Raw genomic sequence first — 17,557 nt, forward strand, 5'->3', positions numbered from 1 at the left:
TTTTATGGCTGCATAGTATTCCATGGTGTATATGTGCCACATTTTCTTAATCCAGTCTATCACTGATGGACATTTGGGTTGATTCCAAGTCTTTGCTATTGTGAAGAGTGTAGCACTTGATTTTCAATAAATGTACAGCCAATCTGAATAAAGTCATCACAATTCTCTCTTCTTAACACTAGCTTTGAAACATTAAAACTATCAAGCATTGGTATAAGAATTTTGATCCGATGAATGGAACTTGTGGATCTGTTGAAGACTGAGGTAAATTGCCCTAATTATCTTTTTTAAGGTTCCTTATTATCACTGAATTTCAAACTCAATGTTTTTTTTTAATGTTTCCTATCTATCCAATGGTATATTATGGGTGCAAATTAAATGTGAATAAGAATGAAAACAAGTTTAAACTGTGAAAATGGTTAAAATCACAATGGTGTCCAGAAGTGTTAAACAAAGTAATAAGTTAACCAAGTATTGAATCACTACTGGTGAGCTCCATTAAGCAATACACGAACTTTTCTATGCATTCCGGACTGCTAAATATTCAATTTCAAAGGTAAAAATCTTTAAATATTTAAGTACTCATTTTGTTTGTTATTCTAAAAAATAGAAACTCAAATATATGCTATTACTGTTGTTAATGATCTGAATCCTCTGGAATAGCCTGCTGGCTGGATGAGGTAACATTTAGGTGGCACAAGGCCCTGAGAGGGACATTTTTAAGTGGCATGGAAGGTTATGACAGAAACAATAATGAAGTGAATGAGAAAACACTTGTTTAGTACTAGAAGGCACCTTAGAGATTATCTAGTCCAATCTCCTCCTTTTACAGTCGTGGGAACTGCCAGAGAGGTGAATCACCCAAGGTCATATAGCTAATGTTGGCACTACGAAGGTTAACTTCTTAACTCTATGTTTGTTTTGTTTTGTTTTGTTTTGTTTTGTTTTGTAGAGATAGGGTCTCACTAGGTTGCCCAGGTTCGTCTTGAACTCCTAGGCTCGAGCAATTCTCCTGATCTTTCTGAGTAGCTGGGAATAGACTCAAGTTCTTAGTTCTTGACTCCACAGTCCAGTTTGCTTTCCACCACACAAAATTAGGAGTATATTCCTTCAATTTCTCTGTACCTCAAAAATAAAGGGTAGAAATAGTGAGGAGATAAAGCTATAGTAACAGTGACTATGTATAAGTTGTGGTGACAGAGATGGAGAGAGAAAATTAGTGAGATGTTTGATAGATTACTACCTTTTTACATCGTTGTTGGTTCCCACATTTGCTCTGCAAGTTTGACTTTGTGGAAAGGGACCGAACCCTTATTTCCATTAAGAAATTACTGTGTATATCCTTCCTTATGTGGGAAGCTGGGAAGTCAAGTCAGTTACCAGTGTCCTTCCTTTCCCTGGTAAATTCCCTTCAATCATTGAAAAAGAGAAATGACCTTAACTGACTTGCAGCTTAATTAGATAAGAGTCTGAGTTCTACAAGTATATCAAATACTATGAGTGGGAAATCCATGCTTCAGTATATTATTAAGAAAAAAGTCTTTAAGGCCGGGTGTGGTGGCTCACACCTGTAATCCCAGCACTTAGGGAGGCCGAGGCAGGCAGATCATGAGGTCAGGAATTTGAGATCAGCCTGGCTAACATAGTGAAACCCCATCTCTACTAAAAATACAAAAATTAGCCAGGCATGGTGGCACGTGCCTGTAGTCCCAGCTACTTGGGAGGCTGAGGCAGGAGAATCGCTTGAACCTGGGAGGCAGAGGTTGCAGTGAGCCAAGATTGTGCCACTCACTCCAGCCTGGGCAACAGAATGAAACTCCCCCAAGGAAAAAAAAAAAAAAAAATGGCTTTACTCATTAAGTTTATAAAGGTCAAATAACAAATACAGACTGTAAAACATATACTTACATATATTTTATTATTTCAAAGATAATTTACACTTTTAGCAAAATTATGTGTATCGCTTTTCTCCCATAAACAAATCGTATAAAGTTGTATGGCATTAATAATCAAGATCTGTACCAAGTAGTGCCAAAAAAAGTATACGCATTGAGTAAAGTAAACGTATTTTTGTTGGAAGAAACAAAAACAAGTATTAAATTTTCAGGCTTTCAAGCAGTCATGAAACAAAATAATTTTACAAAGTGTAGAAGTTATCATGAAATTATCCTTCCTTTTTCATTATTTTTTGCCTTGAGTATGTAATTGATACTTTATGACATACTAAACTACTTTTTTAACAGATCAGTTGTTGCGGGGTATCTCCAGTAACTACTTATTTAACAGATCAGTTATTCCAGGATGGACTAGAGCTTCCAAATTTTTAAGAATCAGAATGCATTTATTACATGAAATCTTATTCCAAAATTTAATTTCTAAATTACATAAAAGTAAAGTCACTCTGCTTGGGGAAGTGGTGGGAGTAAAAATTCTTTTCTCTAGGCTTCCCCCACTCCCAGCCTGAGGGATCCATATGAGATAGAGATAAACAAGACTGTGAGATTTACTTAATGGCTGCTTCTAATAAATAACTACCCTATACTTCTTCATCCATTTTTGTTATTGAAATGGTGACCAATTTAAACTCTTTTGAATCACTGCTAAGAAGAATTATAAATACCTGATGTCCTTTATTAGCAGTGCCATTAAAAAAAACAAACTATGTGAACTTATAAAAATTGAATTGTTTCAATAATCTGACTTCAAATATTCTGCAGGATTTTCTTTTCTTTTTTTTTCATCTGTGTAGGATAAATACCATATTTCTACAACTGGAGGATTCTGTATGAAAATAATTATGAATCAGAATATATAAGTACATGAACTAAGATATTAAAAAGTGATTACTCCATAGCCAAAATAGTATAATACCATGAAATAGTGAGAATATTTATATCTATATGGATATTCTCTATTTGGATACAGTAGAGAGATATAAATAGGTTATATATAATAGGTAGATATAATTCCTCAAAACTCCTTCTTGGGCCATTTTCTTTTCTCAAAAAAAAAGGTTACATTATCAAGAAGAGGCAAAACCAGCTAGGGTGTACATAATTATAATCATAAGAATCTATAATATATATTATTTAATAAAAGATCATTAAAAATTAAGTCATAAGCCACCACAAAATGATATATCCAGGCAATCATTTTACCATGAAAAAATTAAATAAAGTCTATTGTGTATACAATCCATATGGCATTTTTTTCAAACAAATTCATATTTTTAGTTAGAACTCATCAAAAATAAAGTGGTAGAGACTAGAAAAATAAAGTCCTGTAACCTTAGTTGGCCCTTTACATTCTGGAAGGGTATCTTTCCAATTGGTGTCAGGCAAACATTGAGAACAAAAGAATATCCAGAAGAATAAGCTGAATTCAGATTCTATCAAAGTATGCCCTAAGCCAAAGTTCTGGGAAAGACAGCTATTTCTTCCCAATTTCTCAGCTAACACAGAATCTTAAGAACAAACGCAATATATCCAAACTTCAAACCAGTCTAACATGGAAGGATGTACACTTTCAATTCTCTGTGCATAAAGTAACTTCAAAACAAAAGAGAAAGATCCTTTTGTTCTAGGTAAGAGGACTTAACCACAGACCCAGTGAATTTGTCAGTCTTTATATACAGTCATTTTTTACAAGAAAAAAAATTAGGGTTTTTTTCATAGAAAACTGTAAAACTTTTATTTAAGCTTAAATGCACTTCTCGATTAATAGTGTATACACAGAGTAAGGCACACTCCATGTAAACTTGGTCATTCTTAATTTTTCCCCACTATTTCATAACCTGGAATTTATTTTCAAAAAGAAAATCTATTTCCATCTTTAGTTTAGAGCATGGGTTTTGGACACACACATAGGGGTTCCAATCTAGACCCAAACAGCATGATATTGAGCAAATTACATATTCTCTCTGGGACTGAGTTATCTCATCTGCAATATGAGGAAATAACATTTCCCTCATAAGACTGGTATAAAGATTAAATTAAATAATAGATGAGGTAGATAATGGGTGTAAAGTGTCTCTTCAGTATCTGGCAGTTAGGTGTTACTGATATTATTTAGATTATGGGATTATCAATTTGTTCTCTATTCTGAATCAGTTGCTCATCTTTCTCTTTCAAGACATACATACTGTATTACCAACCCATCTTTTCACCCATCCATTCCTTACAATTAATTATCTATGTATTAACTCTTAATTCAACTTGGACAAAAGCTTCCTTGTCCATACATGATTCAGAGTGAGGGAGTTAAATACTCAATGAGTTTACCCAGTAGAAAAAGATGTGCCTTGACCACCCACGTCACTGTAGTTAATGTCTTGGGTGTGGGAGATTTCATTTTAAAGAAATCATTTAGCTCTCTCTCTTAGGTATTCAGCTTGGCATAAATTCTGCATTTTCAAACAAAACTTTATTCCAAAATTATAATGAGAATTATGACTCTTTATGTTTGTTGTTCAACTCCCCAGTGTGCTTTTTAGTAATGTCTTTTAAAATAATGTCCACTTTAAAACTGCTGACAAAAATTATTCATAGTATATAAGGGGAATTTTAGACATCGAAAATACAATGGAATTGGAACTACTTACAATATATAGTTATCATATTTATACCAGTGACAATTTTATAGAAAATTCTAAAGCATTGGAATCATCTAATTATTACAACTTTTACTTCCCTGGAAGGTGTAAATACATGCGTCTAATAAGCTTTCTCACTATGAAAAAATTTACTTATATTAAAATATTAAAAACTATTTAATGAGGTTCATTTCCTTCCAAAAGTAAACTGAGGTTGTGTCTGGACCAGCTTGAGGCAAAGGCAGTTTCAAACACAACATTTTTTAAACTAACCATTATTTCCCATGTTGAAAAAATTGCAATTTTATTTCCTAACAGCAAATGAAACTGTCAGGAAAATTTAGGTGTAATAAAATTGGGTGGTTAAACCAACATGCTGGATTTGAAATAAAACTGAATTAAAGGAATTAAAATTATTTCTTATGTCAGTCAACTCTTTAAAAATACGATTCAAAACTTACTGTTTTTATAAACAGCACTTCCTTGTTCTTGATAAAGTGCAAAGTTAACTATCTCTTTAATGTCCACTAATGGTGCTGCAGTTGAAATTGTGCACTGAACAATATTTTGCGTAAAATGTGTTGCTTCTGGCAATCTTTCCACCTAAATAAAAAGTTGTCAAACGGGGTGACTTTAGTGGTACAGAGTTTTAAAATGATGGATTCAGTCCAAGGTTAGCTAATAACGGTTGACATGCCCTGGAATCTTGAGGCCTAAATCAACATTGTTTTCACAGCTGTAATTAAGCCACCTAATCAGAAGCACATTTTGACGGGACAGTTTCTGGAAGCCAGACATTACAATTTCTTATGCCTGGAGCGCAGTGGCTCATGAGAGGTCCTCATTTAATTTCAGGTTAAGGGGAGGCGGGGAGGCAGTATAATAAAAAAAGACTATTTTTTTAAGCAACATACAACTGTTGAAATGGAGCAGGCCCAAGTGTTCATGCCTTGACCAGCCTTGCATCCCACCCTCCTCTCGCTCTCTGCTGAGTCCCCTCAACTCTCAAGTGGCAGCTGCACACACTGAAATGAAGGGTCTCTGCCAAGATCAACAGATGAGCTGGTCTGAACTGGCTCTCTGTGTGTTCTGATTGTAAATTGTGCTGGTGATGATTAGAGAACTCTAACACAGGATGTCAACTCTTAAAACTGTCCAGAGAAAATAATTTTTTTAAGTTCCGGAAAAAAAAATTAACTTTTTTTTGTGGCTTGGTGCATAGTGTTGTGTCTGTAACTTTCATATGATTCAAATGAATTCACCCAAATTAAGCAACTCTGTTATTAAGAAAGAAAAAAGAAAAGAAGGCAGTGGCTTGGCTTCTAGCAGGGACCTGCATCTGGGTCTGCTTATACAACAGTGCTGCAGAGCATAGTCCTCCACTGGCACACTAGTCTTGTGCTTCTACCACCTGCCAACAGTACCTATTGGTGAAATGATGAGAATCTAGAATGTGAAAGTTACATCTTATCAAGTAACTACATTGATGACTTTCAAACAGCTAAATTGCCAGCCTAAGTTGTTTTCTGCAATGTTGTTACATTCTGTAACATTTAAACTTTCAACCCCAGAGGCCATTGTAAAACTATCAATATGAAGGCACTAGTCACTGGAGTCTGATTACATTTAGTTCTGCATTTTAATTACATATGGATTCTATTAACTAAGCCTTTTGCCTTATAGGCAACATTTTAATCAAATTACTATAATTTTCAAATATGTTACAATAGTCTGAAGAGTTAAAAGTTCACATTCCTAACATATTAAGTATCAAAAAATGTTGCATAAAAAAAGGAAATACTCCTTACAAATATGCTATTACATTTTTTTAATTACTTTGGGGATTTATTGACTACCTAGTTACAAGTCACATTGTGAGATTTACATAACTGGTATACATTTGTAAATGGGTTACATTTACATTATATGTTGAATATAACCAAATTCAACATATAATTTTATTATAATTTTAGAAACATACTTATTCTATTGTTGTAAACTGACACAGGAACAAGACAAAACATAGTTAGAATCTTGGATTCAAAATCAGTATTTGTAACTTCAATTGAAGAATTTTAAAACTGACAGGGAATTTAGATTTCATGAAATAGCAACCCTTCATTTTATAGCCAGAAAAAGCAAGACCCAGGGGGAGAGCACAGTTTATTTCCCAAAGCTTCGAGGTGAGTCAATAGTAAGGTTTGCTCTAGAACCCAAATTTCCTCTGAGTCTCTTTCATGCTCTTTCCACTATAACATATTGCCATCCTGTGTAAGCAACAATCTACCTGCCCATCCTACACCACCCAAAAACTAAAAGAAATATTTTAATGAGGTAAAACACACATAAAATTTACTAGTTTTGCAATTTTAAAGTGTACAATTCAATGGAATCAGGAACATTCACAACATTGTGCCACCATCACTATCATGTAGTTCCAGAACCTTTTCATCACCCCAAAATGAAATTCCACACCCATTAAGCAGTCACTCTGCATCCTCTCCTCCCACTAGCCTCTGTCAACCACTAATGTGCTTTCTTGTCTCCATGGATTTGCCTATTCTGGATAATCCATATAAAATGGAATCATACAAATGTGGCCTTTTGTGTCTGGCTTTTTTCATTTAGCATAATGATTTCACAGTGCATCTGTGTTGTAACACCTATCAGTGCTTCATTCCTTCTTATTGCTGAATTATATTATTAGTCCATGGTCTGCATGTATGGACCATGGATGAATGGGCATTTACCCCTTCAACAACTGATGCACATTTGGGTTGTTTCTACCTTTTGGCTTTGTAAATAGTGCTGCTATAAACATTCGTATACAAGTATTTGTATGAATACCTGTTTTCAATTCTTTGGGGTACATATCTAAGAGTAAATTTGCTGAGTCATACAGTAACTCCAAGTTTAACTTATTGAGGAATCATTTTCCACAGTAGTTTACAACTTTATATTCCCATCAGCAATGTATAGGGGTTCCGATTTCTCTATATCCTTACAATACTTGTTATCTTCCTTTAATTATGACCATCCTAGTAGGTGTAAAGTGGTATCTCACTGTGGTTTTGATTTGTATTTCCCTTTTTTTTCTTTTCTTTTTTTTTTTTTTTTTGAGACAGGGTCTCACACAGTTACCCAGGCTGGAGTGCAGTGGCATTATCACAGCTCACTGTAGCTTTGAACTCCTGGGCTCAAGCAATCATCTCACCTTGGCCTCTCGTGTAGCCAGGACTACAAGCACATGCCAACATGCCCAGCTAATCTTTTTTAGCTTTTGTAGAGATAGGGTGTCACTATATTATCCAGGCTGGTCTCCCTGGCCTCAAGTGATCCTCCTGCCTCAGCCTCCCAAAGCATTTGTATATCTTCTATGGAGAATTAGCTGTTCAAGTCCTCTGAGATTTTTTAAAAATTAGATGTCTTTTTGTTGTTGAGTTGTAAGAGTTATATATATAGTTGTAAGAACTATATAAGTATATATTAATGCTTATACTGAAATGCAAAATAATATATTTCTAACATATAATGTTTTATATTATATGAATGTATACTTATATTTATATAAATATAAAATTTATATCATGCCCCAAAAGTCACTATCAGGATTTGGGTTAGTCACCATCATGAAAGTGAATCTTCTTAAACTACATTACGTAACACAAAATTCTAGAAAGAAGGTATGAGGTCATTGGAATATGCATTAATACCTCCAGGCCCCTGTTTCCTACACAAACAACTCCTGAGTTTCTAGAATATGAGAAACCTTTAAAAGTTTGGAAATGTATGCCAAGGATCAAAAAAATATATATGTTTGCATGTTGACTGGGCTGTCCAGTTTCTGATATTTTATGTTTTCCTTATTCAGCTCTATTAGTATCCAAAAGCCAGAGCTGGCAGTCACAACAAAAACATGAGAGAATTTAATGAAAATCTAACTAAGAAGTATTTAGCAAAAGGATAAAATGAACACTGTTATGACATAAAATGCAGGTGAATTTTGAGAAGGAAAAAAACAAAATTTGGAATAAGGAAAATAAAGCAAAAGGAGTAAATATTTTGTAATGTAGTTGTCAGATATATAACAGTGAGAGTTTCTCAAATAGTGAAATTTATTACAGATTATATGCCACACAGCTGGCCCCTTCTCCTCCAGTGTCATCTCTCACAACTCTCCACCTAATCCACTCTGCTCCAGTCATGCTAGGCATCTTTCAATCCCTTGAGCTTGCCATGTTTTCTCATGTCAACTCCGACTTAATCTTCATTTTTTCAACTGAGATTTCAATTCCTCAAGCAGGCCTTTCCTCACCCAAGCCCAAGTAAAGTCCCTCAGTTATATGCTCTGAAAGCACCCTGCACTTGTACTTTAACAGCCCTCTTTTAATTACTTGTACAATGGTGGTATTCTCCACTATATCTGAAGTGCCACGATGGTAAAGATTTGTCTTATTCCGCATTGCTGTCTCACCGGAAAGCACCTGACAGGGAATCAGAGGTCTTGGCGTGTAATCTTATTGGTTTCTAACTAAAAGTCAGAGTTGAACTTCAGAATCTGTACTTCATACCACTGAAGTGCACTGTATAGCCTCTCAACAAACTGTCAAGGCTGACAGCTGTTTCAGAAAAATATTCTTAAAGGCTAAAAACTCAATAATGAATATCAATAATCAACTAAGATAAGGTATATGAATGTTTGTGGAAGCAACTTACCTGGAGAAAAATACGTGAATTCTGTGTCAGTTTCTCTATCTACACAACACTAATATTAACAAATGATCCCTCTGCTATCCATAAAATGTAACTAAAATAAATGTGGTGAAATATTATTTTGGAACTTAAGAGAAAGAGGATTCTTTTTTTTTTCATCTTAACTGAACCAAAATATCTAAACAATTCACCTTTATTAACAATATAATACCACCTGACGAGTATCAAAGCTGACATAATCTGAAGAATCATGCAAAGATATTTCTCCCACAAAGACACTAATGGAATGGTCCTCCAAGTTGTAATTTATTATTTACTCATAAATAAAGTCCTGTAAAATTTAAAACATACTGCTTAAACATACGGTGGAAATGAAGCAAATCAATACTGTAGTTTGCAGCATCATAACTCACAGCAAAGTATTTGGGTTTGGCATTCTATGTTTCAAGACCGAAGTATCATGTTTCTCCATAGCTGTGGGTGTGCTGGTCTCCAAACACCCACAAGTAATTGGTTCTGACTGCTGTACGGTTCTCTACTGGGCTGCATGGGACTCAAAAGCTCTTTACTCAAAGCCCTTTCTAGTTATTATAACTCAAGATAAAAGCTCTGGAGCAGTCCTAAGTTAATGGGCCAAAGACCAACATACCGGAAAAGTTAAAGTACTGGCAAGTGTACAAATGATGAGAAATCTTACATGAACTCCAGCATTATTATTGTGTTTTGCTAAAAAACCTGAAAATGTTACCTAAAGAGGGATAGTTTTTAAAGATAATTATTCATGTTTACAATATGATCAATCTCTTTATATGCATTACAATGACATGACATGTTTCTGATTAATAATGAATTTTTTTTTTATCTAGTGAAATGGCTGGGTAAGATAGTAATGAGTACATACTGGCTGCCTTGATTCATTAAATAAGTGATAACAACAAAAAGCAATGGTAATACAGTACTTATATGCTGAAAGCACTGATATAAGGATTGTTTTAGTTCTTTGGCCTACAAATAAAAAGATTTCCTCATAGTTAACTTATATTTCTTAAAGTTATATGTATAGCTTAGCTGTAGGAAATATATATAACTTTCAGAAAATCTCTTTACACACAGATAAGAGAACTAACATTTACTGATCACCTACTAATATGCCAGACACTGTGTCTTTGTGTCATCCTCATAACAACCCTACAATGTGGGAATTTTCATCTACTTATTACAAATATCAAAATTGATGCTTAGAGTGTTTTAATGGCTAATGAGTAACAGTGCCAGAATGTACATCCAGGCCTGTCTGATGCTAAAGCCTCTGTGAGAAGGAGAAAATGGCAGGTGAAGTAGGTGTTGGAGGAGACAGCAGGTTAATAGAGTTTTGAGAGTGGCCAAAATAACAAATATTAGAGAGACCAAAAAAGACCATCAAGAACAAAATGGTCAAAAGTAGAATCAAATCAGATTATAAAGTAAAAAGCTGGAATTGGATGGTGCCAGAATGGATTGGGAACCAATGAAGGTGAGGTTTAGAATGACTACTGCAAGCAGTGGGGCTCACTGGGTACAGGCTGTTTGGGTGAGTTGGGTGGCTTTAATTAAGAGGGGGGATGGAACTAAAATAACAATATATTTCCTATTATACAAAAGTGATAACTTCATCCATTAAACACATGCACTATCCATAAGACCCAAGTCAACATAAAATATATATTTTTGTTGCTCTTCCCACTTTACAAGGTGTCAAATTGCTATATATTCTTCAGAGACTCCTACACATATATTATCTTCTCAGCACTTTCTTCTAACAATGTTAGATGGAATGTACTCTTCACTCATTTGTGCAACCACAGATTTTTTATATGTCTATTTTTGTGATTTGCTTATGTCTCTGTTTCCCCAGCCAGAAGAGGAACTCACAAGGGCAGAGATCATGTCTTATTCACCTTTGTCTCCATACCTCAAATAATGTCCACTTAATGATTATTTCTATATTGTTAAATACAGGTAGAAAATAGTCTATGCAATAAGGAACACAGAGATGTGTGAGTTCCAAAGGAAAAGAAATGAGCACACATTCAGTGCTTTTCAGATGTGATGGTACAAAGTACTACCTATATGTCCCTGATGCTCAAACTATCTAGGTCGGTGGATATTAATATTCCAAAACATTAGATTAAGGGAAACTCAAACTCAACGTACTCAAAACTAAATTCACAATATTCCCCCCATTCCATTGTTTTCTTTATCAGTAAATGAGACCATTGATCCATTTCCAAAAGCAAAAAACTAGGAATTGTCTCAGGCACACCATTTTCTCTTGTTCTTCATGTCTAGCTGGTTCCTTACACTGTAGCCAAAGTGATCCTTTTTAAAATGCAACTCTGAGCTCATTCCTCCTTTTAAAATTTTTGATGAGTTTTCCCTTGCTCTTAGGAAAAAGAACAAAGTCTGACCTCTGCCCTTTTCTCTAGACCATTCTTATATTAGATCTCTCTTGCCTTTGCTTGCTTCCGCCAGCCACAGTGGTTTTTCTCAGTTTCTTCTTTCCATCACAGAAACTTTGTAGGAGTCACCACTCTCCTTTTCCTGATCTAGATCACGGTTCTTTTGCACCATTGGATAATTCCTATCCAATCTTCAGACACTAGCTCAAGTATCACTGACTCTGAAAATGTTTTACTCATACCCTAGTCTAGGGCAGCCCCACTGTTTAAAAAACTCATAATCAGTTAAGTTCTTTCCTTTCGGTGTACTGTTTTGGTTAGTAATTACACATTATTTAGTGTGATTACATGAAAAATAATTCCACGACTAGATTTTAAGTTCATGAGAACAAGGATTGTCTGTTTTGGTTCATGTGATATCCCCAAGAACAGAACTGTGCCCACCAAAAAGCAGATGCTCAATAAATTTTGAATAGATAAAGAAAAGAATAATACAAAGAAGGCAGAGCACAAGTAAGCAGAGGCCTGGGAGTCAATAAAGCAAAAGTGGACGTGTGAAACAAATGAGATGAGTGTTTAAAGAAGAAAGGAGTAGCTAAAGGCCTGATGTTGCATAAAAGTTGAAAGGGATGGGAAGGAACTAATGGATAGAGCAAGCATAAAATTATTGGTGACTTTGGAAAAAACAGTCTCAGCAGAATGACAGACTCAAAAGTCAGATGGCAGCAAAGCTCAAGGATAAATGGAAAGTGAGTATATAGAAGCAAGTATAGATGACTTTTTAAGAATGTGTAAATGAAAGGAGAGGAAAACAGGCTGCAGAAAGGTGCAGAGAGCTCAGTCACTGGAATATACTAATGGTGATCAAAGAAGAGGAGTTACATGCTCAAGGCTATAGTAAGAAGCAGGAAAAAATGATGAAATCGGTAGTTGAAAGTGTTAGGTTAGTAAATAATCTTTTCCTGTGGTATAATCCAATTGCTTTCTGCCAAGATAATGGTGATCAGAATAATACTGACGTATTTTGGGGGAGACTAAGTGTGACACAAGGTCCTAAGTACTTTAACACTTCTCACTAGACTGCCCAACATCTCTATTAGGTAACAATATCATTATCCCCATTTTACAGATGAAAACCCTGACATGCAAGCCACATAGTGAGCAACTGACAGAACTAGAACCTGAATCCAAATTTATTTGACTTCTATGGCACACACCATTAACTGGTTAACACAATATCCACTCCTTCCTAACTCCCTTGTCGCTTGACTTATTTCAGCTACTTGTGGTCACATGACACATTTCCAGCTATTGGAACATAAGCAGAAACCTGTTTAGAGCTTCTTTAGAAGATTTTCCCTTCTTTGAAATACATAAATATTAAATATGTTTTTAAAAGGAAAAGCCTTTTAAGGTGTGTATAGAGATCTATCTATATACCTATATCTATATATCTATATACATGCCTTTGGAGGCATATATATAACTGAGTTACACATATATATATAAGCTATCCCATCCTTCTGACTTGAATGTTACTACAAATCCTAGATTTAGGCTGCAATCTTATGACAATGAGGGAGTGGCAGAGAAATTACAGAAAAGTTGAGCCACTAAACTAGTAACAATAATCACCTACTGCTAGACTTCCTGTGATGTGAGAAAAAAAGTTCTCTATTTTTTAATTGACAGATGAAATTGCATGTATTTATCATGTACAACATGTTTTCAAGTATACATACATTGTAAAATTGTTAAATCTAGCTAATTAACAAATGTAATACCTCACATAGGTATCATTTTCATGGTGGGAACATTTAAAATCCACTCTTTGCATTTTTCAAGAGTATGTATTTATTAACTATAGTCACCATGTTGTACAATAGAGATCTAGAACTTATTTCTCCTATCTAACTGTAATTATGTATTCTCTGACCAACATCTCCCCATTGTTCTCTCTCCCGTATCCACTCCAGCCTCTGGTAGCCACCAATCTGTTCTCTACTACGAGATTACTTTTTTAGATTCTACATATGAGTGAGATGCAATATTTGTTTTTCTATGCCTGGCTTATTTCATTTAACATGATGTCCTACAGATTCATCCATGTTGTTGCAAATGAAAAAATTTTGTTCTTTTTTATGACTAAATAATATTTATTGTGTATATATACCATATTTCCTTCATCCATCCATCCATTGATGGACACTTAGGCTGATTATGTATCTTGGCATATTGTGAACAGTGCTGTGATAAACATAGGAGTGCAGATATCACAACTCTGAAACTACTAGAAGAAAGCATGGGGGGAACTCCATGCAACTGTACTTGGCAACGATTTTTTGGGAAATGATCTTTAAAATTATATGCAATAAAACCAAAAATAGACAAATGGGATTAAATCAAACTAAAAAGCTCTGCACAGCAAAGGAAACAATCAACACAGTTAAGTGATAACCTATAGGATGGAAGAAAATATTTGCAAACTATACATGTAACAGGAATTAATATCCAAAACATGTAAGGACCTCTAACAATAGCAAGAAAACTAATAACCTGATTTTTAACATGGGCAAAAGATCTAAACAGACATTTCTCAAAAGAAGATATACAAATTGACTTGTATATGAAAAAATGCTCAATATCACTAATCATCAGGGAAATGCAAATGGAAACCACAATGAGATATCACCTCACTCCTGTTACAATGGCTGTTAAGAAAAAACAAAAGATAAGTGTTGGTGAAGACATGGAGAAAAAGGAATCTTTGCACAGGCTGGTTGTGGGAATGTAAATTAGTACAGTCATGGAAAACAGTATGAAGGTTCCTCAAAAAATTAAAACTAGAACTATCATGTGATCCAGCAATCCCACAACTGGGTATATATCCAAAGGAAATGAAATCAGTAGGTCAAAGAGATATGTGCACTCCCCTGTTTTTTAAATTGTGCTAGTCAGATTTTCTGTGATTTACACGTGATGGTATTCCTAATGGATATAACTCCAAAGCCCATGGTCTTACCCAGCAAACAATATTGCCTCTCATCTACGAAATACAAAGACAAAGGTTTGTTTTTCTACTTCCTTTAGAGAATTCTTAAAAAGTTCAAGTTAGTAAATGCATATACAAATATCTTCAAAAAATAAAAACCATTACACAAGTTTATTATTTTTACAACAGTGATTCTCAAATAAGTGAAAAGACAGGAGAGCACACATCCTGTCCAGACATGGAATTGGGCAGCATTCTCCTAAAAAGATACATCAGAATCACTTGGGGGAATTTTTCACATTCTATAGATGAAAAATCACTACCAGGTGAACCACCTCTTCTAAATGAAACGATGAGTGTATCCTGCAGATATGTTCAAAGGGGAAAAAATGTTGAAAAGTAGAGTTTTGGTATGACTGTGAAGTATATTAAACACATTGTCATTAAGTATCAGTAGCATAACAATTGGTAAAAATTGTTTGAACCCACGGAGAAACAATCTCACCTTACCAAGTTCAGTCTTCTTAAAATACAAGTAATTGTTTTCATACTAAATAATAGTAAAAAGTAATAAACAATAGTACATCCCAACAAAGCTGATACAACTTAAACAGTATAATGTAAAATTAATCAATCAAATCAGAGAGAGCAAGAAGAAATGTGAAAAAGGCTAGAATAAATTCTAGATATTCAAGAATTTTAAAATGTTTCCTCTTCATTTTAATTTCTCTTGGTGGAGGTTAAATTTACTAATCTCTCATTAATAAATTAACAAAGTCACTTTAAAAACTGAACTCACAACTCTGGTCCCAAATAACTGCCTTTTTACATTTATTGGATAAATTACTCACACTTTTCACTCAATAAATATTTATTGAGTACCTACTATGAGCCAGACTGCTCTTGGAACTGGAATGTCTTCACAGAAATGAAGCAAACACTGAAAATTGCTTTTCTTTATGGAACCTACATTCTACTGAGGAAGGAGCAAACAAACAATAAGCAAATAAATAAAATACACCATATGTCAGTTTGATGATAACTGCTAGAGGGAAAAAAATAAAATAAGAAAGGTGGAAGGTAGATAGGAAATATGGGGCAAAAGAGAAACAGAGAGAGACAGAGAGCTTTTCAGGGGGCAGGGAGGGTTCATGGTTGTGATTTTGAATACCCTAGTTACAAAGGCTTTATTTGGACACTGGCACTTGAGCTAAGACCAGAAGGTGAGGAATCAGACCACAGCCATGCATCTATTTGTTTTAACACTGTTCTTCTGTTGAATGTAGCATTTGAAGTGGGTCAACAGCTGAATAGCAAAATGATACTGTTTTTCTTTATAAGTCACTGTAATCAAACCAAAAAAAATTAAAAAGACATTCCAATTATTTGTAACTTTGTGAACCTACTGTTGACATATCAGCCTTTTGAGGGAAAGTTTAAATGTTCACTTATTCCTTTATGTCACAATACATTCATTTTTTTAAACCCCCCAAACATATTTCAAGTGTAGAATTTTTTTTTTTTTTAAGTGTTAAGTGAGCCCAAATTTCATCATGGGCTAAAATTTTAAGACATGAAAATAGCTGCTGAAACTGAATTTTAATCATATAGATGAATCACAACATGCATCTTTAGCTAGGCATGTATTATGGATAAGTCTAGTTTTCTACAGAGAATAATCACATGTTCTAATTACCATTTTGGTTATACGCATAATTAATAATATTCTGTCTTAATGGGACACACTGAATCTTCAGACAGTTGCAAGCTTTAACTATGCATACTGCCAAATCCAACTGTCAGCTGCACTGCCAAACACAAAGGAATCTTGATGTAGGGTTTTAGCATTGATACCAATATGCATATCTTTATACATAATACAATGAAAAAATTAATTGCTTTTCTTCCTTCAAATTTTTCTCCACATAAATAATTTTATGTCACTTGATCATTTACCCTAAATTACATATATTGGCAAATGATCTTATGAACATTAAAAACATAAATGTAAACGTAACCCAAGATTCAAGGAGTTATAAAAATATTGTTAGACAAGGACTTACTGATTGTGAACTTGCGTTTTCACGTAAACAAGCTGTGTGAAGTTCTGATTTCAAGGCCGCGATGTGACTTCGATGAGATGTCATTTCCTTCTCTAATGTTATGATTCTAGTGCTTGCAAGCTGGTAGACATCCATGAAACTTTTAATCATAGCCTTAACAAATAAAAATAATGTCACATATAATTCAAATAAATATGTCCCCAAAGGAAAATTTCCATAATTTGAAAGCAAAACTATTAAAATGTTAAAATAAACAACTTGTCATCTTTCTTTAAAATAATAAAGCTAAACTTCACATTTTATATTGAGAACAGTGACTATTTTAAGAAAGTTTGTGAGAAAATAATTGAGACTTCATTCCAGAGTATTTATTTAAAGAAGATGTACTTTGATCTATTGTGCTTAAAATTTAGAATGTAGTTTCAAAAGATGGTATGGTTATTTTCTGTAGTAAAGTTAAATTCAAGTTGTAATTTGATCTAAATTTCAATCTTAAGAGAGGTGCAATCTTAATGGGTATATGAACAAGATACTTCAAAATAAGCTGAGTTAGTAAAATTTTTAATCCACCTAAAAAACAAATGTTTTAAAACAAAAGGAGTTAAAATAATCTTGTGATTTTTAAGAGTAAATATGATTCCTATTTTGTAAGACAAGTATAATTATGTTGATTCATGTAACACAGAAATGCCGTCACACTGGACTATACATAATAAAACACAAGCAGAAGGACACAGAAGACTGGTGATTTCTGCATTTT

General features: G+C 34.1%; 1 protein-coding gene across 1 annotated transcript in view; it reads right to left on the reverse strand.

The window, feature by feature from the left end:
- Positions 1-17,557, reverse strand: part of CCDC171 (coiled-coil domain containing 171) — a 404,099-nt gene that overhangs the window by 35,547 nt on the left and 350,995 nt on the right. Inside the window, exon 25 of the mRNA XM_011930380.1 lies at positions 16,798-16,950. Coding sequence (XP_011785770.1) covers positions 16,798-16,950 — 153 coding nt within the window. The remainder of the gene's footprint in view (positions 1-16,797; positions 16,951-17,557) is intronic.

The sequence above is a fragment of the Colobus angolensis genome, unplaced genomic scaffold (assembly GCF_000951035.1).
Source record: "Colobus angolensis palliatus isolate OR3802 unplaced genomic scaffold, Cang.pa_1.0 Scaffold86, whole genome shotgun sequence".
NCBI lineage: Eukaryota > Metazoa > Chordata > Mammalia > Primates > Cercopithecidae > Colobus > Colobus angolensis.